This window comes from Semicossyphus pulcher, unplaced genomic scaffold, assembly GCF_022749685.1.
Source record: "Semicossyphus pulcher isolate SPU_LCO1_2020_fin unplaced genomic scaffold, fSemPul1.0.p SCAF_7, whole genome shotgun sequence".
NCBI classification, from domain to species: domain Eukaryota; kingdom Metazoa; phylum Chordata; class Actinopteri; order Labriformes; family Labridae; genus Semicossyphus; species Semicossyphus pulcher.
In genome coordinates this window covers 22,236,617-22,263,116 of record NW_027211748.1, presented here as the reverse complement: position 1 = coordinate 22,263,116, position 26,500 = coordinate 22,236,617, and the positions used below count along the sequence as shown (strand labels likewise).

Genomic DNA, 26,500 nt, shown 5'->3' with positions numbered 1-26,500 from the left:
CTGACGCTTCGTAGCAAAGTTTCAGGAGCAGGACGGCGCCTGTTCGGGCATTCCCATAAATTCTCACCTCACCCTCTCCTCCTCTTTCTTTCGCTCCATCATTCTGCGTCACTCCCTCCCACCCTGTGCTCCTCCTCTGCGTCTTTTGGTCCTCATGTCCGTCAGGCCTTCAGGGGCTTTCGTCAAAACCCTGACTGTGAGAAGCGTGACCTCTACAAGTCCAAATATCATCATCATCAATCTCATTAATCAATCAAGTTGTTGGGTCACATCCTGGTGGGGGTGTGGTCCCTGCTCGTGAAAGGGCGACAAAAAGGAAAATGTAAACTTGTTTTTCCACTTGAGAATTAAAGACCGTCTTCATGAGAAATATGGTCTTAATGATTAAACTCTGGCTTTAAAACATGACTGACAGCTTCTGTTACAGAGTGACAAACATCTGATTTGGACATAAGGAAGTATCTTTAAACACATCACGGCTCAGAAAGCAACAGACACGAATAAGCAGAAGAATCCAGGGATGGAGAAGAAGCTTCCCGTCCTGAAATTCCTCCAGATTCATCCAAACATTTGACCCGAACCCCAGAGGAAGGTTATTGTGACATCCATCAAAGCTCGAGTCCTCGCTGAGTCACACACCGACAGTAAAACCAGTGAGCACATGGAGCCGCAGGAGAAAAACAAGGATTGGCTTCTGTGTATTGTGACATGTTTTCCTCATGTCTTCACGCTGATGCGTGATCGTGATGTCAGAGAAAATATCTGACCGGGGACGCACAAACGCGCTGCATGTCACATTATCTTATCTGAAGGCAGTAGTTTAGGTTTAACCAGCTCCACATACACGGAGAGGGAGGGAGAGAGACGGGTTTATATTACATGTAGCTGCACAGTTCAGCTGGATATCTACTGTATACGTCTTCTACACGGTCTGAACCAGCGGTAAAGATGTGTTAAGGGTTCTTGTGTGTAGTTGTGGGACTTTGAATTAAGTACTTTAATTTTTGTGCTCTTGAGCGCCTCATACTGGCAATAATCAGTAATCTCTAGAGCACTCCTCCCAGTCGAACCAGACGTCTACGGCTGGCTCCCTTTGTCTTGACTCTAACTCTTGATTTTCCTCGCTGACAGTCGCTTTCCTTTTTTAGACTGTTTGCCTTCATCTGAGCGTTGCATTTGTTTTGGTGTAGTTGTTAGTACTGTCGCCTCAGCTAGAAGGTTCCTAGTTAGATCCCGGTTTGGATGTAGGGGCCCTTTCTGTGTTTGCATGCATGGGTTCGCTCCGGGTACTCCGGCTTCCTCCCAGCAGTCCAAAGACATGCTCGTTAGGTTCATTGGTGACTCTAAATTGCCCGTAGGTGTGAAAGGTTGTCTGTGTCAGCCCTGCTATTGACTGGCAGTCAGTCCAGGGTGTACCCCGTCTCTTACCCAGTGACATCTGGGATAGGCCCCGGCCCCCAGCGACCCTGAACAGGATAAGTGCTATAGATAATAGATGGATAATTTATTGTATTGAAGTAAAAATACACATTGTGTGAAATATAACCTCTCATATATCAATACACATGACATCACTGATTGTTGCTCATCCGCGCACGAGTATCATTTTACTGTTGTAGCTGCCGGGACCCTCTGAGGGGTCTCAGGATGATGAATTCAGCAGGAAAGAAGAAAAAGCAAAGTTCTGCTGCACAATCAGTTTTCATTTCTTTGGACTTTTATCTTTTTCTGCGGGCTTTGGGATTTTTTTTCACCTCTGTGGGGCTCAAACTGTGTTTAAAATGAAAACATGTGAGACGTTTAAAGGGCAAATGCGTCACTGGTGGAAGTTCTAATAACTCATATGTGAAACATGGCAGGCCTTAGAGTGGTAATCTCGACACCTATGGCGATAAATGGTAATTGCATGTGACGTCCTCGGTTGGCTCCGGTTGTAACTCTTGATTTTCCTCACTGACGGTCGCTTTTCTTTTTAGACTGTTTGCCTTCATCTGCCGACTTTGTTTCTTTTTCTTTATATTTTCACTTATTGTTGAAGTTGTATCTGTAGTCATCCATCTTTTCTTTGTTTGTTCAGCCATAGTAGATTACTGTTTACTCGCAACACTTGCAGAGACCAGAAAAGCAGCCGCTTAGCTCCGTCTACCCTCTCTGGCAGACCAACCACTGCTGGGTGATGGAAAACGCGTCACTAACTGGGCGCCGCTTGTGATTTTCTCTGTTAATGTCGGCATAGACACCCAGTCTGTAATACTGCAAATGCAAAGGCTTTCATCAGTAGGCCATAGGCTCAATCACCATTGTGTTACCTCATTTGGCAATAGATAGAGACTTAACAGACATTTATTTACATGAAAATCTTTAAGTTAAAATCTACTTTAAGTCACTATCTGTCATTAGTGTAAAAATAAGTTTTAAACACTCAAAATGTGCTTAATAAAAATCACTCGAGTAAATGTATTAAGTTTCTCTAAATTACAAGAGAAACTCAAAATGCAAGTTGTTTGCTCTTCATTTTATGCTCTGTTTACAGGCTCATACTAACAGCAAATGCAACAAGTTAAAGTTATGATATAACACAACACTGTAGCCATGGTAACAAAATACATACATGGAATTTCATACTTTTGTGGCATCACAGAAGAACATTTTTTCTTATCACAAACAGGCTTTAAAACTAACACAAAGTCTCAGTCGTGTCCTAGTTTAAATTCACACACACACACCCACGCACACACACACACACACACACACACACACACACACACTCGCGCGCAGTAGTTTCCTTCTTTCTGTGTCGCTTCGTGTTGACGCCCTAGTGCACTGACGTCCACTGTTCATCTTTGATTGGTTACTTGTTAGTTGTTCAAGGTAAAGCCCGAGAGGGAGGAGGAGGAGGAGGGAGGAGGATTTCAGGAGCGGAGACGTTCACTCCACTCAGTGCGCAAGAACGCACAGACTCAGCGAGGGGAGCTTCACACACCTTACCACCACATTTACGCCTCTGTTTTACTCAACTTCACGCAAACTGCAAACTATTCCTCTTTAATTCATCAACTGCTGCAGAGGACATGATGGCGGAAGTTTCAAACAGCGTTTTCATGCTGCTCTGCTGCCTGTTGCTGCGACCCGTGAGTATTTATTACACTTCAGACTTTTACTTACAGGATTAACTTGGACTCGTTTTCAAGTTATGCGTAAATTGCGCGCCAAATCTGGAATATGCGGATTATCACGTCCACGTAATTTCATTTAGGTTGTTGCCTGTTGATATTTCAGATCAGATGCGTGAGTTAGAGGTGGATGCAGGTCGCAGAGAAGCCTTAAGGAGCTGAGGGGTGTTAGTTTTTAAGGTTAATGGACCAATGAGGAAATATTTCACTTTAGGGTGTTTTAACCGACATGGCTTTGATATTTAAGACATTTTCGAACAAATACAAATTAATTTTTTAATGTTTTTTAAATTCATTTAGTCTTCCTCTCCCATCATCTCTTCACCAGTCTCCTCTCTCCTGCTTCATTCTCTCCTTTATTGGTCAATCCTCCATCCCAGAGGCCCTGCAGGCAAAACATGCAGACTTTTAAATTCAATTCTCCACCCAAACAAAAACAGTGTTTCAGAGTCTGATTCGTTTTCTGTGACATTCATGCGTCTTTATGTCCCACTTGACCTCCTTTCATGGCTAAGGTGAAGGTAAATCAGCAGGAGGAGACGCAGGGTCTCACGCTTGTCTCAGGACTCCATGGAGATGTCCTCATTTGTCTGTCGCGTCCGTATCCAGGACTTTTCTCTGCTGGAGAGGCATGCTGGTTATGATTCATGCAGGAATCCAGCTGGAGGTCAAAACCTTTAGAAAAGCTCCCTGGCTGTTATATCTGCTTTAGTGCTCGCTCAGTTTCTTTGGCTCGGTGTGAGAGTGAAGCAAGAGATGGGAGATGATGTTTTTGCTGGCAGGGATGCTGAGAGTGATCATCACCGTGGTGATGATGGAGAGCAGGAAGTTTCTCCTGATACTCCTGCTGAAGGCGGCGTTGATCCATCACTGACAGCTTCTCCACTCGTAGTTCAGGAGGTGCACTGTGAGTGAGGTTACACTGAGGAGCCTGAGGAGCCAAATTCATCATAACTGAAACGGGGAATTCACCCTGCATTTCGTGGCACATGCTAGCCGTCTGATTGATGCCCACAGAGAGGAGACTCATCCACCTAAGTAATGGCCATAAATCTTCTGCTCCTGCACAGGGTCTGCTGGTAAACCCCCCCTCTGGATTCAGCTTCATTTTGACTCGTAGATTCACTCCACATGTTTGAATCACGCACATGCAAATCTACAGAATATGAAGCAGTGCAAAGATTGATTGTGTGTCTTTGTTGTGTGACAGCCGGAGAGATTAATGGCAGCATCATCTAAAGGAAGACCCCAGTAGAGACAGTAGCTGTGTTTAAGGCACATCTATAAGTCATGCATCATCCACGCTTCACTTATAAACAAATCACTGATGTGTGATCTCTTGTCTCTGCAGGCGTCCTCAGTGCAGAATCAGATGTGTGACGTGGAGAAGGAGATCGACAAGGAGAGGGACGTGTGCCTGGCTCGGATTGAGAACAAAACCACAGGTATGTTCTTATCTTTGATAAACCTTTATTTTTCTGATTCATTCTTTTTTTTTGTTAACATGCACACGCAGGTCGTGACAGAAGTGACTCAATGAGCTCTAAAGACAACAGGACCTGCTCAAACCTGCCCTCTGGCTTCACATTACACCTTGCATGATTGAACACTGTTTTCCACTTGATGCCAGCCCGCTTCTTACATGTGCAGTGGGTCAACTTTAAACGCAACTTTATAAATAATCAATATGAAAATCTGGTCAATTAGAAAAGAAAGAGTAATAGTGCAAACATATTTAGCCAGGAGTCCCGCTCTAATACGATGGACATACGATGGACCACAGGCTTATAGTGATGAGCCTGTTAGACGTCAAAGCGGGCAGGAACAGGCCAGGATGAGGAGAAATAACGGCCACAGGAGAGACACAACACTGTAAAGTTTATCACATACCAAAGACTATAACAGAGCGCTTCTTGTCGCCCTTTAATGTTGCTAGGTCACAAAACTTGTCTGACGGCACTTCCGCTTTCCTCGGTAGTTCGGGAACATTTCCTTTAATAAACAATGGAAAGGAATCGTGTCCTGGCGTTAGCAGCAGCTCTAGACGTGGAAATGGTGCATGAGGTTAACCGTGCGAGGAAAAGACTCGGAGAATATCACCAGTTGGTACAAGAGTTGCGTCTGGATGATGCCCGTTTCAAGGCTTACTTCAGACTAAACAGGGTCTCAGGTTTGATATGGTTTTGGAAAAGATCGGCCCGTCCATCGCGTGAATGCAGGCCAATTTTACGGAGACCATCAGCCCGGCTCTGAACAGCTCTGCATTTGCCTGAGGTCAGTCAAGAAACACGACCTTGACAAAAAAAGACACTCACCAGACAGACGTGGCAACATCTCTCCACGCTTTAGCCTTTTTATTTATATCGTGGTAACCCTTCAAGGAGAGGTCAAAACTGACTGGGCTGTCAGTGACCAACAGGATTAGTTTCTGCTCCGCCATTGTTGTTGACAAAGTGGACATCGTAAGTCCCGCCCCTTCTCGATTTTGATTGGTCGGTGCGGGAGAAGTGACATTGACGAGTGCGGTGGTGTTCCAACAGTTGAACTGTTTTGAACTGAGAGCGCAGAGAGAAAAACAGCTGACACAGAGGGCGTTTTTTGTGCTGAGGACGCTGAGCGCTGAAAATGCCAAACTGCATTGGTTTTGAATAGAATGTTACAATTTCATTGCTTTTGTCCAAAGCGACGTACATCTGAGAGAATAGAAAAAAGGCGCTGCTTGTGCAAAAGGCGCTGCTTGTGCAAAAAGCAGCGTTAGTGGACACGCAGCCTTACAGTTACTAATGGCTGAGTGTCAGCTTGTATCGGTTGTATTTCATATCGCCTTCTATAACGGTAACATTTGTGCCCTTATGTTTGTAAATAATAAAAAAACAAGGATTAAACTTTCCCTTACCTAATCTTCAGACAAGATTGAGCATTAATGTAGTAAAAATTTTTACCTGCAAGTTGCTCTTTAATGGAGCTGGATGACGCTGCATGACGCAACGGATCTATTGGTGATAATTGTGCCTCATTGAGCCTCTTTTTCCTGTGTGTGTGTGTAACTCCTTTCATCCTACCTGCAGGCACCGTGAGGCTCTGCTTACTTCCACACAATGAAAAAGTCAATTAACACTCATCATCTGAAGGTTTGAATAGATGTAAATGGTGTCAAATCTTCCGTGTGATTATGCAAATATCACCTCGTAAACAGATTTTTCACAGCGAGCAGGTGTAAAGTGCTGTGACCTGATACCGTTGAATTCAAATGACAGTTTGTAGCCGGGGACGGGGAACTGTTGTATTAGTCACAGTGTCAGTGTGTTAACTCAGGTCAGCTGCTGTTATGGCTTTAGAGACAGCTGACTGGAGCCGTCATGTTTCGGCTGCCATGGGAACTCCAGAGCTCAACCTTCACCTGAAGCAGATCGATGATTGTCGCTGAAGAGGAGTCGTCTCGCAGCAGACTCAGACGTTTAGCTCCGTGCATGTGGTGTTTCATTGTTTGACAGTTATCTCTCTGTCTGTGTCTCTCAGGTTGCAGCAGGACGTGGGATAAGCTCACCTGCTGGCCGAGTGCAGAAGTTGGAGAGGTGGTCACCATCCCCTGCCCCAAATATTTCATCTACTTCACCAGGGACGTTACGACACGTAAGAATCCAGTTTATACAATAAGTTGATTATGTCATGTGGAGAGCCATGGGTAGGAAGGCAACAAGCCACCGTATACATGGTCTTTGTTTGTGTGTTTGTCAGCAAGCGCACAGGTTTATGGGGCCTTTAGCAGAGACGTCTGGGCAGAAAATGACACCTGTAGCTCTGTAGTTAAAGTATATAAATTTGACTAATAAAACACAAAGAACAAAGATGGGTTAAAAGAAATATAGCTCATGTGCAGACTCTAGCAAGATTTCCTAAAGCTGCTGTAGTCAGGCCCAATTATCACTCCATTCTGTAGTTCCTCTCAGAAGAAGAAGATATACTTCGTTAATCCTCGAGGGGGAAATTCAAATGTCTCACTCTGTTATTATTACAAACATGCTACACACACAAAGGCCTGAAACACACGCATGCACAAACAGGACTGTCAGAGAGAGGGGGGGTGGCACACGAGCGAGCGCCCGGAGCTCTCATTATCTGAAGGAGCCCGGAGCAGTGGGGCGATTAGGTGCCTCGACTCTGTGCAGGAAATATGCCGCTATTAACACCTCTCCAGCTAACAGTCACAATTGACATACTTGGTCTGTACCGGGACATGAACCAGACTGTTCCTACAGACTGAGCTGCTGTCGTCCCCGAGGTTGTTGTCAGAAGTGTCAGCTGGAACATTTTAGTGTCTTTTAGCTCATTGTTTTGATTTCATGGCCAAATTTTAAAGTTCACTCTCACCACTATTATCAGGTCGTTTCCAGCCGCAGGCAGCTGTTTTCTGTGGAAGAGCTAAAAAAAACAAACTCCACTGTAACGTGTGAATGACTGCAGCAGGTGGACATTATGGAGCATTTAGCTGCTAAAGAGCCAGATGTTTCCCTTAGAGGTTGTCGGAGACATAACAGAATTAAAAGGAGACTGAATGATGGACTTAAGGCATGGCCTGAACTCAAAGATTTTTTTAAATAAAATGTGAGAGAGCCCAAACGTGACGACAGATAATGATAGATCGACAGCTTTGTTCCAGCACACGACACACTAACAAATTAATTCACCAACAACCAGAGTCGCAGACTCTCAACACTGGAAATCTCGCAAAATCTCTCACAGTCAAACGTGACTTTAGTGACACAGCCAACACATTAACATATTCATATACAAGTCTTAAACAATCAACACTATGAATATTAATAACGGATTACTACATGCATAACTTTATCTTGAATCTCAGATTAATTTGAAATGCCTGAGGAGGGATTATGTATGAGATATTTAGAAATGAAGGAGATGCTTCTCATCTCAGCGTCCTCAGCTCCCCCTCTGTATCTGTTGTTCCAGACGTTCCCTGCTGCTGAGTCTCAACACGGTATCAACAGTTTAGATATCTGGGACCAGAATCAGGGATTAAGAATTACACAGACGATCAACAAACCCATGATGTCACTCTGGCCCTGTTGTTTCTATCTGTCCTGACACGTCTCATGTATCACAAAGAGTACAGTAAAACTGAAGCACACGGCTCGGCTGCGTCTCAAAGAGACGAACGTCTCATAAAGACACCATCAAAGACACATCGTGTTTATTTGTCTTCCTTTAATCTATCAGAGGCCTCACAGGGAAGTAACACTGATTACATGAAGGGAAACAACTCTCCTGAGAATTTATTGTGTTTGTAGTTCCTCAGATTATTCCGCTCTGGATTTCCCCTACGTCTCCATTAGTCATTAATTCCAGCGCTGAGGGGATGGAGCTGATTTATACTCAGCTCAACATCCAGCCTTAAGTAATGTTTGTTCATGGAGTTCAGACAGCTTGAAATTAACTTGCAGAAGGCTGAGTTTTATCTTAATAATCTTTACTGAGCAATGTTTTTTGTGTTGTGCTCCGCATACAGTGACAAACAGGCAAATAATTATGCGTACCATGTAATAAGCTCTACAAAGCTTTTCAGCTTTTTAGCATGTGGTTATGTTTGTCGTGTACACAAACACTCACCTTGTGAATATGGTTTTAAGATGGCTGCTTTTTCAGCAGAAAAGCTCTGATAAACCAGGTGTCCTTGAATGCTACCTGCCCAACATCAAGGGGCAAATAGCTGTAGTTAGCCACTAGCTACATCAGCTAGTGTAGCCTAGTGTAGCTCTTAGCAGCCAGGTATTTTCTGTCAATGCTTGGCCGACAAGGGTGCTGCAACGGCCAAACGGTTTCCATTAAAAGAAACAGGCTGCAAATCAAAAATGATGCAAATTCAACAACACGTCCAAAGCAAATGCAACGACAGTAACGCTCTGCAGATGGAAAAAACATGCTGCAAAAAGCCCGAAACAAATGTTAAGTCAAAAACTCACAAACCCAACCTCAACACAGCGGAGGTGCTCCGGACCTGTATGGGTGGTCAGTGGAACAGCTAAGCGCAAGAGCTTAGTGTTGCTTTCAAAGTTAGCTGTGCAGCTATTAGCTACTATTAGCTGATTCCACCTGGTGTTGGGCTAGCTGCACAGCTAACCGAGATCATTAGCTAACAGAAGCTACACTTAGCAGCCGTTTAATCTAGCAAAGCTATCTGTCGATCAGGAGCCATTTTTCAACTAAAGTTGTGTGATTTACACCGAGCGCCCCCTACAGGCCTGGAGCACTTCAGTTGTGTTTTTGACTTTGCATCGTTTCTGTATTTGCAGCGTGTTTGGTTGTTAATGCATTTGTTTCTGCTTTTTGTTTGTTGTTTGTTGTTGCATGTGTTTTGGACGTGTTGATGTGTTGTATTCAATGCTTGCCTTGTGTTTGCTGGATACGTGAATAGAAGACATCCCTTTGTTGTCAGGGTCCTTTATTTACAAAATTGCAGAAGAAGGGAGACAGATTTTACAAATGCAGTTTCAAAGGTAGAATTCCTTTTTTCCACTATGAAGATACAAATGTCTCACGTAAAGTATAATCTAGAGGCCGTAGGTGGGCGATGTAAATATATTGACCCTGGGAAACATGCATTTAACATTTGACCTTGAAAAAACATTGCTGAGAACACTGAACCCTTTAAAAGGTCTCATAATTAGTCATATTCAGAAGATTGAAAGCTGGGGAACATAGATCACTAGTCAAGGCCAAGGGATACTTTTATTACCCTTCACAACAATAGATGTTCCTTCACCTTTGCTGGAATTTGACCAAAAACAGATCTGTGCATGACTGCAGCACCTGAGTGCCTCCACAGACGAGATGAGGGGGTTCCTGCCCCTGTAATTTAGCCGGCGCAATACCCAGCATATTCAGGGCATGAGAGGAACTCCAACCCATGATTTATCATCAGCATGTGGAGGCTCGGTGTAGGGGAGAAAGGTTTTTCTGGGAAGCTGTGATGTGACCCAGATGGGAGATAGAGTGACCTGAGAGAGGAGAGCACTCTCGAGCGGGCAGATGAGGAATCACTGGATCTGTGGGGTTGAAGGGAAAGGAGGTTTATTTCCCTGACATGTCAAAGGTTCACAGGATCAACAGGCCCAAACTGGACAGGGACCAGGCTGAGGCGATGGGATTATAAGCGACCCGTGCTGCTCTGAAGTGCAGGGTATTAATTATGCAATAAATCAACAAATCAGCGCAGGTCTCCGCTAGTTAAAGCTGCTCTGCTCTCAGGTCATGTAAGGAGGACTTAATTAAGGCATGATGAACGGGCTGGGATTCTGTGCATTGTAAATTACTTTCTCAGTCCGGTGAGCATCACAGGAACCAAGAAAAACAGCCGTGTTTGTGTAGCTTGACCACTGTGCATTTTTCAGTCCATTCGCTTTATTTTGAAAGGTCTCAGAGCCCCGAGAGGTCAAAGAAATATGATGTACTTATTTTAAGAAGTTCTTGAATGAAAAAAGCTTCTTTTCTAACGTGTTCACTTTCACTGAATTGCAAAAGACTCGAGTTATTGACACATCCCAAGCCATTCATTTTAAAGCCTCGCGCGCACACGTACAAAAACAAGCATTACGAAACATGGCGCCACAGAGATTGAAGGCCAAGTCATAAATTTAGTTGAGATAGAGTTTGCCATTCTCATGAACTCTTTACCTAGTAGCTCTAACACAAACAAGCCGTCATTCATCTCTTTCAACAACACCAACGTCTCTCCCTCTCTGCAGGAGTGACAGAGTGCCTGGCTGTCAGTGCTACACGCCTTTATATTCAGTGGAGCAAAAGCTAATCATCCCATGCTAATATGGATCTTCCTCCAAGTTATAATTAGGACGGATAAAGCATTTGACAGAAGAGTCAAGCTTTAAAAAATCCTAGAAATTAAAACAATGACGGGGTGATTAACTCGTTTGAGCTCTCCTCGTTGTTGTGCACGTCTCTGAAAATCCTCGCAGTCATGTTTTGGGGGATGATGAAAGCATTCTTCTGGCAATCCCTCAAACAAGCCAAATCCAGCGGTGGCACGGACTGAAACAGCAGGGGCTTATCAGCTCCTTTGTGTCTTGTCATGTTGTTTGAGGAAGCTAAGCCTCCATCTTCTCTGCAATACGCCGCTCAGGTATTTGTGAGCCGAACATATTTTAATGCCAAATACACTCTAAGACTCTGGATTGTTGGTCATTTCCCAACTTGATTTGATAGTGGCTGTGGAGCGATACGGTTGGGAAATGTGAGGAATGTCCTACATTTTGATTTCTACAGCGCCATTCATTGTGAGGATTAATTTGATGCCAACTCACGCAGCTTCCTTTCTTTACTGACAGGAAAGGAGGTGAGGAAACAATACAAATAAATATTACAAAATGAGAGACTGAGCAGAATCACAACTTGACTTATTTTTAGGGGGTGTTGTAAGCGGGGTTTTTATCTAATTAATGATAAGGGTCTGATTTCCTTCCTGTTACATCTACATATTGGCCCATGTAGCACTTCTAAAAGAACAGTTACGTTTGCAGGATTAAGGATGTTAATATGCCTAATTTATGTTGTGAATAACTCCTGTGTACCCTTATGTATTTAACTGTATATACTGTCATCTTTCATATTTTCTTAAGATTATGTTTTGGCATTTAATAACAGATACATCAGATAGACAAAGTTCTTGAACCACTTGGCTACCACAGAGTACGTTTCATCGGCTTAAGTGATGCACATTTACTGAAATAGCTCTTCTTGCTCGAACATTTGCTCTGGGCAATTACTTAGAAAACTTTGCACAAAGAACAAATAGAGCATTCATTTGATTTTGATGATGCTTAAGTGACAGATTGTTTTTCTTTTTTGTAAGATGTTCTTATTGTGCAGCTTTCATTAACGAAGAAAGAGTTTTAAATATAATTCAATGGAGACAGAGAGAGAGAGAGGGAGAGAGAGAAGACATGAATAGAGATAACACTTAATTTATTCACTTTTTTGTATCCATTTATTCAATCTTTGCTATTAGTTCCTCTCCAGTGCTTTAACCCAGCTCAAGTCTACTCTTGAGAACTCTAAACGAAGAACTCTACTGAGCTCAAGCTTACATTGCTCTACCAAGCTCTTTCCTACTCTGTTCTGCAGAACTCTAGCAACCTCTAGCTTTAAAGCCCGTCTCCACTGACCTCCAGTCTGTACTCTATTCTGCAGAACTTTTCTAATTCTACATTTAGAGCTTTTTTACTTCTGAGCTAAAGCCTACTATACTTTACAGTGCTCAAGAAACACCTGGCTTCAGAGCTCTTAAATGTCTAGCTACAGAGCTCTATTCCACTATAAGCTCAAGACTGTAATACAGAATTTCAGAAACCTCTAGCTTCAGAGCTCTACTCTACTTAGCTAAGGTCTACTCTACTCTACAGAACTGTAGAAGCTTCTAACACCAGAGCTTTCCTCTACTTAGTTGAAGCCTATTGTACTCTACAGAGCTCTAAAATGTCTACCTAAAGAGCTTTATTCCACTATTAGCTCAAGGCTATTTTACAGAACTCCTAAAACCTCCAGCTTCAGAGCTCTTTTCCACTGTGAGCTCAAGCCTAATTAGAGAACTCTAGAACCCTCAAGCTTCAGAGATCTACTCTACTATGTTCTCAAGCCTATTTTTCTCTCCAAAATCTATAGCAATCTGATGTTTTAGCACTCTGAAACCTCTAGCTCCAGAGCTATACTCTCCTTAGTACAACGGTCCTTAACTCTACTGAGCTATGCTCACACTGATAAGTTCTGTACTCTGCACAACTGAGCTCTAGTTTACTGCACTCTACTTTCAAAAGCTCTGCTCTATCCTACTGAGCTCTAGTCAACTCTACAGAGCTCTTATGCGATGCACCTCACCTTACAGAGCTCTGTTCTAGTATAATCTACAGAGCTCTAGTCTACTGTCATCTAAAGACCTCCCTTGTCTGTCCTATTTTGAGTCCTACACTGCAATGTTGTGCTCTTTAAAGCTCTACACTGCTCTATTCTACTGAGCTGTACTATACTGAGCTCAAGTCAACTGTACTCTGCCTAACAGAGATTCTGTCTACTAGACTCAGTTGTACTCTTCTGAGCTCTTTTCTAATGTATCTTACATAATTCAGTTCTACTCTTCTCTACAGAGCTCTTCAGAGCTCTACTCTACCGAGCCCTAATCCACTGCACTCTACAAAGCTATAACTCTACTCTTTTCTACACTATTCAAGTGTAATGTACTTAACTGCGCACTTGTGAGCTCTAGTCTATTGTACTATAAGAACTCTAGTGACCTTAGGTGTGCTGGACTTTACTATACAGAGCTCTACTCTTTGGATACACTATTTTTTAGGATACACTTGTTTAGTTACTTATCTTTATATTCCCTTTATTGTAATGTTGCATTATCCACTTTGCTGCCGTAACACTGTAAATGTCCCCGTTGTGGGATGAATAAAGGTTTATCTTATCTTCTTTTGAGCTTCATTCAACTGTACTGTTCCACACTGTACTCTAATGAGCTCTAGTCCACTGAACATTGTTCTCTACTCTCTACTCTGTTTTGTATAATCTCCTCTAAGATGAAAGCCCTCGCCTCTCTTTATGGTCAGTTTAATGCACTTGGACCTTTCACCTCTGACCCCATGGACAGACCAGGGTAAAAATATCTCTGCCTGACTGTTGGCCTGTGTGTGTGTGTGTGTGTGTGTGTGTGTGTGTGTGTGTGTGTGTGTGTGTGTGTGCTGCCTAAGAGTAATTATGAAACAGATGGAGGCAAATACACATGGGAACGACTGTCCCGACTGATCTCCTTCAGTCTCTCCTTTCATTTCCTTTTAGTGTCTACAAGTATTCCAGTGAGACATGTACATCTCAGTGTGACATTATTACATGAAAGAAGTTTTGCCTTGTGGCTCAATCCACCCCCAACACACACACACACACACAAGTTCATAAAACATCACTTTTAATTGAAACACATTGAATCTGCTACGGAAGTCAGTTGTTTTCTTGCAAGAGTAATATTCCCTGTGTCCCTCTGCTCATTAGGTAACCTGTCTAAGACCTGCACTGAGGATGGCTGGACCCCCACCAGCGTTGACTCCTACATATTGGACTGTGGGTACAATCCCAACAACACCATGGATGAGAACACGGTCTGTATAGCAGCCAGAATGAAAACTCCTGCTGCACCATGTTGCTACTTTTTGAGCATCTCGTTCAACACCAGACTAACTGTTCCCAGCGAGTGTAACTGAATGTGTTTTTGCAGGGGGAGTTCTTCAGCTCTATCAAAGTGGGTTACACTATCGGTCACAGTGTGTCGCTCATTTCCCTGACGGTCGCCATCACCATACTGTGTCTCTTTCGGTAAGCAGCTCCATCAAAATGCTACTTAATGTCCCTGCAAAAAGACAATCAAACACCTTTCCCCATCATTTAGAGCGATAAACCCTGTTGATGTCTCATTTCACACCAGACTTCCTGCATTTTATAGTGGGTTTACAGTGTTTTTCCACACAGTAATGTGACTCGGCCAGATTTAGTGGGACAAGACGTCCAAATTCAACATTATCTGCTGTTGCAACATTTCTCAAACACAGCAGTCATAAAGTCAAACCACTCAGACGGCTGCTTCTGTTCACAGCATGTTCCCTTTTGACCTAAAGTCCTCGGCTTACAAACAAAAAGTGTATTTGTGCATGCTGGCATGGCACAGCACACATCATTAGGATACGTTTGAATGGCTGGTTTGTATGGCGACTAATAAATGACACAGCCTGCTCAGTTGGGTGTGTTTGCATTCGGAGTATTTGTGTGTTACGCGCTAAACAACAAGGCATGTGTTTACTGCTCTGGCTCATGAAATGCCAATAGTTTGGACTCTGGAGCAGAGACACAGGATGTGAGGAGCGTCTGCTGTTTACGTTCGGCTGCAGACGCCTTGTTTAAGGCGGCTGGTTGATACTGTGTGTCATTGCCCCCATCCTAAAGGGTTTACACAATTCACCGCCAAATGATAAGCTCACCGGGAAGGCATTCATCTGAGAACACCCAGAAGAGAGGATTTACATTAGTGACATTACTGAAAACCCCCTGATTTGTTTTTGTTTACCTCTGCGCTGCATGCTTTAGTCTTTAGCTGTGTCACTGGAAAGAATCCATCCATATAAAAGGTGAAACATGCAACAATTGCAGGGTTTAAACAGTATGTTGCTTAATATTTTGATAAAAGCACAGCTTATATTGTCAATTCTCCTCAGCTAAAATAAACGTTATTTCTGTGAATGATTGCTGCTGTAAATCAGGTCGGGGAAGTTTCTAGTGAAACTTTCCCTTATTTTTATTGCCAGAGGTGGGAGTTAGTCACACGTGGGAGTCACAAGCAAGTCTCAAGTCTTGGTGGCTGCACACTCCCCAGGCTAATGCCAACCAACACCAACTGTCGGGTCAGTGTGCACCAACAGTTGGTGTTGCTTGGAGTTGGAGTTGGATGTAGTTGAGTTTGACATGTCCAGTCGGGTTTGGTGGAGTCGTGGAAATCGGACCAATGTGCGCCTTTTCCCAACAAACCTTAACATTCTGAGAGTGTGTTTCCTTGACAACCAGCTTATGCTCATGTCAAGTCTGTCCTGTCAGCTGATGTCTGCTCAGTGTGGAGCTGGCAGTTGGTTTCCGGAACATTCTAAAGACTGAAACCAGCAACTGCCAACTTTAGAATGTTGAGGTGAGACAGAGCGCCTTTTGCAGCCTGTAAACAGAGGCGCACCGCACTGCCTTTATTTGTTGAAGCCTACGGTTAAAAAAAAAAAAAGCTGCTCGGTGCGCCTTTTTTTCTACTGTTGTTAAGGCAACCACCGAATCATGAGCTGTCATTAACCTAACATTTATTTTGTAAACTGACAGAAGGCCCACCTCTCCTTTCATCCGATTGGACAAGGAGAAAAAACGCCCATGACGTCGGGCGCTTTTCTGCTTTGAGTTGAAGTTTTTTCAACTAGAGGCGCTCAGAGCGTTTCCTCAACAGAGTGGAAAAACGCAAGATGCTCTGCAACGCAAAAGCAGTGTGCAAAAAGCACCCCTCTCATTGAAAACAATGACATAAAGCCGCCCAGCTGCTAAAAGGCGTTCTGTGTCATCAGGCCCTTACACTTCAAGACACAAGCAAGTCCTAAGTCACTGTGGTGAGAATCAAGCAAGTCAAGTCATTGCAAGACAGGTCAGGTCAAGTTGTCACTCAGCTCGAGTAAGTCACAAGTCAAGTCATGAAATTCTGAATATCTACCCCAGTTACCATGTTTAAATCATTTAAAAGACAGCTGTCATGAAAAGTTTTCAACATAACTCCTCCTACATAAACAATTGAAAACACAACAAGGTGCTTCTCATTTGTCATTGTTTTCCTTTTGACTATCTCTGTACACAAAATGCATTGACCCATGCAGTGACCATAATGCATTGTAACGTTAATTGTGCATCAAAGAGCCGCTTAAAGCGACAGAGAAAGGGGTCAATGGCGTCACGAGAGGACTCGCGTTAACATTTTACTTCTAACCACTGTTTTTTTCAAAAACACCTTCTCAGTAAAATACATATACATATTGAATTGAAAAAAGGTCATAAGAGGTCATAAAAAGTCCTTACGTGTCATCTGTCTCAAGTGATTAATGCCTAGTCAAAGTCAGGTCGAGTCAGTGTTAGTCAAATAAGTCTCAAGTCCTCAATTTGAGACTTGAGTCTGACTCGAGTCAAGTCATGTGACATGTGTCCCCCACCTCTGTTTATTGTATTCTTGCCTTTAAAACACAGATTATTGGAAGATTTTTGGGATGGATCATTGAGCTCTTTTATCATCGAGAATTCATTTAAAATATTGTGTGTGTTCCTTTTTTCCTCTTGATTTATAGCCTTTTTATTGCCTCCTTTTACAGGAAGCTGCACTGCACCAGAAACTACATCCACATGCACCTGTTTGTGTCTTTCATTCTGAAGGCTGTGGCCGTTTTCATCAAGGACGTGGTGCTGTACGGCGTCGGAGCGACGGACAATTGCCAGTCAACTGTGAGTACGCGGCACACTCTGCGCTCCTGAAGGCCCCCCGTCTCCTTCACCAACATGTTCACTTTGTTAGCCGAGCTGTTCGTTCTATTGATTTTCTTCCCTGCATAATCAGAAGTCCTGCGTCGTAGATCAAGTTAACCCGCCCATGTGATGGACGAGCTGTTGGTGTCTGTCCTCAAACTGCATCTATTTAATTACTCCCTCAGACTTCACTGACCTTAATGCTTTGTCCTGGAGTTTACTTAACGTGCGAGCGCTCAAGTGCTTCTGGGTGTAGCAGTGTTTGCAGAGTCCCTTCCACTCCTAAGGCGACGTTTCCTCATTCATCTGTCCAGCAGGATGTTGTGCGAGTTCCTGTTTGCTGAACATTAAGCCCCAAGTACAGAGAGCTTTGTCAATAAATCACATTTTGGTGTATAGTTTTATCCCTTGCACATAGCGACGGTATCAAAACGCCATGAGTGCAAATTTAGGAGTTAGATAAGCTGCTGGTGAGGTACGGTTTGATATACTGAACCAGTTTGTTTTTATTTGATTGATCAAGTCACCTGCGTCAGAAGTGTTTTCTCAGCTCAGTTCTCTTCAGCTGAATAAACCGCTTTATTACAGAGGATTAGATCAGCAGCCTGTAAATCACCTGCTTTACTGTCTCTCAGTGCTGCTAGTTAGTGGCTGAGTTTGGAGATGTCCTCTGGTACACACACTGTGCTGGTCCAAACACAGCTGCTCTCCCTCTCTCTCTCTCTCTCTCTCTCTCTCTCTCGTCTGTTTCTAAAATCAACAGTGAAAGAAAAGAAACATTAAAGGAAAAAAACATAAAGAGGAAGTCCGCTCAGTTTACACACTGTGTTCAGTTTACACACTGTGTTTAGTTTACCCGTCGTGAAGAGCAGTACTCAGCCTGTGAAAATACTTCTGTAGCCAAAGTGAAACAAAAAGAAACTCATTCAATACTGTTGACATTTCCAGCCCAGTCCGGGACTTAAACCGCATGTTTATTTTGTGTTTTTAAAAAAGATAAGATAAGATTTTTTTAAAGCCTTAAATGAACACCTACGGAAGCCCTGAGCGGACACGCATCCATACATTTTATTTACTTCGTTTTCCCGAGATAGCGAGTAATTTCAGGTTGTTTTCTTTAACTTATTTATCTCGTTATCTGGAAATAACACAACTGGTTTTCTCATGTTAACGGGATCATTTTCTGGTGATCAAAAAACAAAACACTAGGCTGCTCACTGTGATGTTACAGACCAGGACATACCATGCTGCCATTGCCCTCACTAATGAGGTAAGTTAAGTCTGTTTCTACGTTACAACACTGGGGATACGAGTTATGATCATATGACACCATGACTGTATATACAGATGGACGACGTGTCTCCGTCTGCTCTCATCGTACATACGGTAATTGAAACCAAAATACCCCGGTGACGGACGCTGCCATCCTGCGATGCTGATGTCATTTGGAGCCAGAGCTGCGCAGTAGAGATTGGCGAGTGGAGCCGCTGTAGCCACTTCCACTAACCAAAACACACTTGTATATTACCGAAAAAAAAACATCAAAGATCCTGCACGCCGGTCTATTTAACAGCAGAACGGCTTCTTGTGTTGGTCTGAAGAAGACGTTCACAGATATGTAAACTTCAATGACTGTAGTGGTTGTTTTAGTTACGCCTCCTCTCACCGTTCCTCCTCTACTCTGCTAATCCAGAACTGATCGGCTGCAGGAGCCGTATTTGTCAGCAGAGCTGTCAATCATCCTTTTTACAGCATCAAATAACGAATTAAAAATAAACTTGTCAGAAAAATGAACACCTGGACATCAATCAGCATGATAAGAACTAACTATAATGACAGAAACCATGTTTGAGAAAAATGTATTTGGTTTTTTGGAATTTGATTTTATAGTTTGACTCATGTCTCATCTGTTAACATGGAGGAGGCGGGCTTTATGACCTATACTGCAGTCAGTCAGCAGGGGGCGATAGAGAGGGTTTGGCTTCACTTTTAGGGAGCAGTCATGTTGTCCATCTTTTTATACTGTCTTTGATCTGACGTTACAGGGGTGCAGCATTATTATCTCGATGTAACATGAGAAATAAGTCGAGATCTTGCGAAAACAACCGGAAATTACTTACATCATAAAATGTATGGATGCTTGTCCGCTTAGGGCTTCTGTAAACACCATTTCCCATGAGTCCTGGATCACCTTTGTTTAAGATCTTCAGCTCAACAGAACAAAGATTACAAACAACAAAGACCATTTTAAATAGCAGCAGAACCAACTTAAAAGTAAAAAAAAAATCACATTAAAATAAATTGTTTTATATTATTGACATCCTTATAAGAAAAAGATCCATTCAGATATGTTTAACAATGAATGAAGTACAAACATGCTAACAGAAAATGCTACCAGAAACGTAATTTTAACTTTAGGATCACAGAGGTTTCAACATATTATCATGTGCATTAGAAAATACTTTTTTATCTTAGAATACTATTAATTAACCCTGTGGAGACATTAATGAGGATGAACGTTATACTGTAAATGATTAAAGAAACCAGTTATCAATGAGAGATCACGTTCACTTTTCAAGGCTAATGACGCAGAAGCTAGCTAAACAGTCATGCCAGGACTTTTGTTTACTTCAATGTCACTTTTGCTTTTGAGTGTGTTTTTTATAGATGACAAAAATAACCCTGGTGATGTCAATCGAGTTATTTTAGCTTGTGCTTAGTGTCTTTGCATCTGTAGGAGATAGTGTGCATTACAAACTGGTGCTGTGGTTTTTGGGAGGTGTAATGAAAGATGCTTTGGATTAGCATTACGGGAAGTGACCTTGACTTACAGTATATTAGTGTCTTAAAGTCAAGATGTCTCAACCTGCGTCTTGATTCTTGTCTTTATGTCCCTCTTGAGTTTCCTATCAGTATGGAAATTCAATATCCTGCAGGCCTCACTGGAGTTTTCCTGTAAATCACTCAGAGGTTTTACGTCTCTACAGCCTCCGTCTGGTTTGAACATTTGCTAATGGTAGCTAATAGGAGATAAATAAAGCTACATATTGCTTTATGAGTCAATTTCCTGACTTTATCACTCCTTCTTGTGATACTGGCACCTTTATCTAGTGGTAACTCTTGCAGAGCAGGTGTAACAGTGGGTCAGTGTGCTACTTGTGTATGTTGACACCTGCTGAGCCACTAACAACAGTATGACCTCATGGTACTGTGAGCTTTAGATGGCATATGTTCCCCTTTAGCTCAATCTGAAATACAACAGTCATTATGAGTATGAGTATCAACACAACAGTAAGGTAACCCCTACTGAGTTGTCTGTAATGATAATATTACACTCATATTCATTCTGCTAATGTCTCCTTACGGCTGTGTCTGTTCGGATCGAGTGAGTCATCAATACTGATTTTAGAGTCATTCACTAAAAGCATTGTCTGTGGAGCCTCATCCACCAGCAACATGATTCGTCTTCATCACTTGAATTGCAGTGGAAATGCATTCATCTGTATTTGCTGGCAGTGTAATAAGCCACACATCCTGGTTCTCCCGCAGGTGGGCTGCAAGGCGGTGGTGGTCTTCTTCCAGTATGGGATCATGGCGAGTTTCTTCTGGCTGCTGGTGGAGGGCTTCTACCTCCACACTCTGTTAGCCGTGTCCTTCTTCTCTGAGAGGAAGTACTTCTGGTGGTACATCCTGGTTGGTTGGGGTACGTGCCAGCATCTTTACCGTATGTTGATGAATATTTACACAAGATCATTTGCAAGGAGATTTGATCCATCTGTGTGACACAAGTAGCAGCAGGAAATCCCATCAAGTCACAATCACCAGGCAATCTGTTTTGTGTTTATTTCAACAGCCACAACACACACCATCACATGTAAATGAATTTATAAGTGAGATTTAAAACATTCACAGGAAAATGCTGTGCTTCATCTGCATATGAATGAGATCTGCTGACAGTTTTAGATTAGCAACAGCTGGCACGCCGCTCTTGTTGTTATAGCTCCAAGTTCTTAACAGGAAAAAAGCTAATACAACAAATTCATGCATTAATGGTGTTAAGACATAATATGTAAATTATGTTATCATTTCATTTACATAAATGTCTGTTAAGTCACTATCTATCGCTGAATGAGGTAACACAGAGGTCATCGAGCCTATGGCCCACTGATGAAAGCCTTTGCATTTGCAGTATTATGAACTGGGTGTCTGTGGCGACATTCACGGAAAAAATCACAAGCGGCGCCCAGTTAGTGACGCGTTTTCCATCAGCCAGCAGTGGTTGGTCTGCCAGAGAGGGTAGGCGGAGCTAAGCGGCTGCTTTTCCGCTCTCTGCAAGTGTTGCGAGTAAACAGTAATCTACTACGGCTGAACAAACAAAGAAAAGATGGATGACGACAGATACAACTTCAGAAATAAGTGAAAATCCAAAGAAGAAGAAACAAATTTGACGCTCAGATGAAGGCAAACAGTCTAAAAAGGAAAGCGACTGTCAGCGAGGAATATCAAGAGTTACGACCAGAGCCAACCGTAGACGTCTGTTTATCTAGGGAGTGTGCTCCCACAATTGCCGTTTATGCCGTGCAATACAACAGATATAAGGTGCTCTAAACAGCTTTCCATGCTTTTTTGACTCACTGCGGCACTACTTCATGACTCCTCGCGGTGGCGCTTATGACATGAATGAGGGTAATGTAAACGTAAATTGATTGGCCGACGAAGAAGAAGTTGACAGCAGGATAAAAGAAGAAGAAAGCAGGATAATGGCGGATAGTGGTGAAAAGAAGTTAAGAGATGCGTCAGCCACTTTCAAATCCAAAGTCCTCATATGTTCTAAATTTACAGGCTGAAAACACGTACATTGTTTCATCTCATTTTGCGTCACACTCCGACACCAAGTTGCAGTGAATAAATACATTAATAATACTATAATAATAATAATACGCACTTTTAAGGGTCATATTGAATTTTTCAGTTAATATGATTGTCTTGCAGTATATCAATTATCGCAGAAGCGCTGTATTGTGATATTATCGATATCGTGGGCCATGTATCGCGTATCGTATTGTGAGTTACTCTCTGATTCCCACCCCTTATAGAAACATTTCTCAACAAGTAATAATACAAAAAAATAACTACATAAATATCAAAGCTGAAGTTTTTGATGAGCCCTCAAGAGCTCTCATCTAATAATATTTCTTCATATTCATATTTCAGACACTGATTCCTGCCTTTTAGGGTCCAACATTCCTATGTTTCTTACTGTGAAATTTATATTCAATAATGATTCCCCAAATTTCTGCTAATCTTTTTTCCATCACAGCAATAAAATGACTATAAATAGACCTGAAATGTTGTGACTGCCAGCGTGAAAATGGAAACAAGCTTGTGACTTTCCTCTGGATACCCATTATGAGCAAATATTGGCACAGAGCACACTGTTAGAAATTATAAGCATACCCAAAATATGCAATCCCTGCAGCTTTAAAATCCTCCAAAGATTATCAGTGTCCACACTCTCAAGGCGGTTTGGTGGTTGTGTGAACAGAGAGGACATGATTAATATTTTATTTGATTTGGAGATTATTTAAATGTTGAAATAAATTACAACAAATTCTGTTTATGTTTCTTTATTTCAGGGGCTCCGACCATCTTTATCTCAGCGTGGGTGATTACGAAGGCTTATTTAAATGATCCAGGGTCAGTTAATCATTTGTTTTTTAAACTTCTTTAATAAAGTAACTTGTCGGTACAGCTGCTTTAACACTGATTTACACGCTCAAAGAAAAAACATTGTGTGATGATCAGTGTCTGATCTCAGTGGAGGTCTGTGGTTAACCATTAATCTGCAACACAAAGTAATTCAAGCTTCATTTAAAAATTTGTCAGGACCAGAGTATTTAATGGATACAGTACCTTAAAAAGCCAAGATGCGATAACTGCATTTTAGGTCAAAATGAGTTCAGACAAGACTTTTGAAATGTGTTTGCCAAAAAAACATATTTCAAAGTGTGTCAGTAGTGTGTATTTCACAAGTTTTATTCTCTGGGCTCTGGAATCTACCAGAAAGCTTAAGCAAGAGCCCAATGTTCCCTAAACTCTATGCTGTCTCAGTTCTATGTTCCCTAAACTCTATGTTGTCTCAGTTCTATGTTCCCTCATCCTATGTTGTCTTAGTTCTATCCTCCCTCGCTCTGTGCTATCTCAGTTCTATGTTCCCTCACCCTGTGCTATCTCAGTTCTGTTCCCTGGACCTGTTCCCTCACCCTATGTTATGTTACCATCTCTCTTCTATGTTCCCTCACCCTGTTATCTCAGTTCTATGTTCCCTTGACCTGTGTTCCATCATCCTATGTTATCTCAGTTTTATGTTCCCTTGATCTATGTTCCCTCATCCTATGTATCTCAGTTTTATGTTCCCTTGACCTTTGTTCCCTCATCCTATGTATCTCAGTTTTATGTTCCCTTGACCTATGTTATCTCAGTGTTATGCGTCCTCAACCTATATTCCCTCAGCCTGTTATCTCAGTTCTATGTTCCCTCACACTGTTATCTCAGTTCTATCTTCCTTCCTCCTATGTTATCTCAGTTTTATGTTCCCTTGACCTGTGTTCCATCATCCTATGTTATCTCAGTTTTATGTTCCCTTGACCTATGTTCTCTCATCCTATGTATCTCAGTTTTATGTTCCCCTAACCTATTTTCCCCCACCCTATGTTTTCTCAGTTCTATGTTCCCTTAGACCTATTTTCCCTCAACCTATGTTCTCTCAGCCCCATGTTCCCTCACACTATGCTCTATCAGTCTAATCTAACCCCTAGCCTTTCTTTCCTCATTCATATAAAACCTCAAACCTCAACCTATGTTCAATCAGCCCTATGTGACCTCATTTGTATTTTCCCTCAGTCCTGTTCTCCTGTATCCTGTGTTCCCTCAGCCCTAAGTTTCCTCAGTGATGTGTTTCCTCAGTCTCATGTTCCCTCACCATTTGTTCTCTCATTGTTATGTTAACTCAGCCCCCTGGTCATAGAGTTTAGGGAACAAACAAACAGATCCCTGGTAAATTAGCGCCCCATGCTCTGACTATTTTGGATATCTTGTGATTCAGTGTAATTAGACTACTTAATTCAAATACTTCAACTAAACTGTAACTGTATGATACTAATTTGTTGACAAGAACAACAGAGTTCATGTGAGGTAAAACAACTTATCTTTTACAGCTTGGCTATTCCGCATCAAAACTTCCCATCTTCTTTCTCCATCTTCCTTGTTCTTGTAGTTGATGCTGTGTGTCTTTATAGCAAAGCTCAAGGTTTGTTTTAGCTTAAATCATTTGTTTGTATTTATGGTCTTATCTCTTCTGCCAGATGCTGGGACATAATTAATGACAGACCATGGTGGATCATCAAAACACCTATTTTAGTCACCATACTTGTGAGTCACGATGCCTTTTCATGAGTAATATTGCATAAACAGCTCCGCATAATGCAATAACATAAACCGGTCTTTTAATCCCCTGGATCCCCGGCAGGTGAACTTCTTCCTCTTCATCTGTATAATCCGGATTTTGCGGCAGAAGATGAATTGCCCCGACATCGGAAGAAAGGAATCCAATCAGTACTCGTAGGTTTATCAGAGCAGAATGTCACAATCTCTATCATAGCATCTTTCATGGTTATGTTTTGACATTGAACAGTACAGTTGAAAAGTACAGCCTGAAGTTTAGCCTTTGTGGGTTTCAATAAGGTTGGACACTTTCATACATTCTTTATTATACAACAGTTAGTCCTGACCAAGTAATCTGATTGGACAAGAGGCATTCCATGAGTGGCGATATAGAGAACATCACTGGGACTTTTCACTCTGTGTATCACTCCGCCTCAGCCTGGTGTCCTGAATAGTGTAATTAACATGACGGCAGACCGTGTATGTCTGTATATGAATCACACAGCAGACTCTCAGTTCACTGGTTGCTTTATAAATTAAATCAAACAGATGAATAGGCCTATACATCATACAATGTAGCTGATCTGTGGTAACCTGTAGACACAGAGTGCAGGAGAATGTTTGGGTTGCTTGGCAACGACAGTCCAGCTTCAGTTACATTGTGGAAGTGGTTGAGTTAGTGGAGCAAAAAACAATCTGTTGTTGATTATTACTGTTTACTACTATTTGCTGCTTGTTTAACTGCTTAAATACATGTTTGTTCTTTGTTAGGAGGCTGGCTAAATCCACTCTGTTGTTGATACCTCTTTTCGGCATAAACTACATAATTTTTGCCTTCATCCCCGACCACATCCACCCGCAAGTGAGGATGGTGTTCGATCTCATTCTGGGGTCATTTCAGGTAACTTCCCCTAAGAGGTACTTCCCCTCTGTCACCAACATTCCAACTTTCCAAATGTTAGACAGAAGCAGCCCTCCCTTGGAATAAAAAAAATATTTGACGAATTGAATCCTTCTTTCAGCGGCTACTGGGTTTCCATTTTGTGGCACCAAATAAAAAAAATAGTTTCAGTAAAGTTTGTTTAGCCTACATGTTTTTTGTATGCTTGAATAATGAGGTTGCTGATTTATCTCTCCATGAAATTTAATGTGAAAGCTGAGAGCCAAGTGCAATGATGGAATCCTTGGGATGGAAAGTATTATGAATTTATAACCGTTTTAACTCAGAAGATTGTCTCCTGGGAACATTTCCCAGAGATCTAAATGATGAAGTTTCAAGTTGGTCATAATCTTACCGTCATTATTTATACGCAAGCATTTTGCGTGTTTCCCCAGCTGTCCTATCACTGGTATTTCTTTTCAACAACAGCTCTTATAAGGCGGCGGTTTTATCTGCTTCTCTTGCTCTCTTTTTCAGGGTTTTGTTGTTGCAGTTTTGTACTGCTTTCTGAACGGAGAGGTAAGTACACCCCTTTAAGATGTTTACTCTCCTTTTACTGTCACTAAATCACATTCTCTCTGTGCCTTACCCTCTTGACGCCCCCTCGTAATCCTGTTTATGCACCTCCTCGTCTCTCCTTCAGGTACAGGCGGAGATCAAGCGTAAGTGGCGCAGATGGATGCTGCAGAGGTTCCTGGGTGCTGGTACTAAGTACCAGCAGCCGTCTATCGGGAGCAGCGGCAACAACTTCAGCACCCAGATCACCATGTTGACCAAATGCAGCCCCACAACGCGGCGGGCGTCTGAGTGTCAGGAGCACCTCTCTGCCATCTGA

General features: G+C 42.3%; 1 protein-coding gene across 1 annotated transcript; it reads left to right on the top strand.

The window, feature by feature from the left end:
• The first annotated feature begins 3,071 nt into the window (after positions 1-3,071).
• Positions 3,072-26,500, top strand: LOC138611534 (vasoactive intestinal polypeptide receptor-like). The gene is made up of 13 exons (XM_069684698.1): positions 3,072-3,131; positions 4,525-4,618; positions 6,693-6,806; positions 14,250-14,356; positions 14,473-14,570; positions 17,132-17,261; positions 20,832-20,985; positions 22,919-22,979; positions 24,647-24,713; positions 24,811-24,902; positions 25,497-25,626; positions 26,143-26,184; positions 26,309-26,500. Exons 1-13 carry the CDS (start codon positions 3,072-3,074, stop codon positions 26,498-26,500), a joined length of 1,341 nt encoding a protein of 446 aa, XP_069540799.1.

Bases quoted from the DNA above. Each gene is read 5' to 3' on its own strand.
- LOC138611534 (XM_069684698.1), top strand. From the start codon at position 3,072: ATGATGGCGGAAGTTTCAAACAGCGTTTTCATGCTGCTCTGCTGCCTG. The intron at 6,807-14,249 runs GTAAGAATCCAG...TCTGCTCATTAG, and splicing joins CACCAGGGACGTTACGACAC to GTAACCTGTCTAAGACCTGC. The intron at 24,903-25,496 runs GTAGGTTTATCA...GTTCTTTGTTAG, and splicing joins AAGGAATCCAATCAGTACTC to GAGGCTGGCTAAATCCACTC.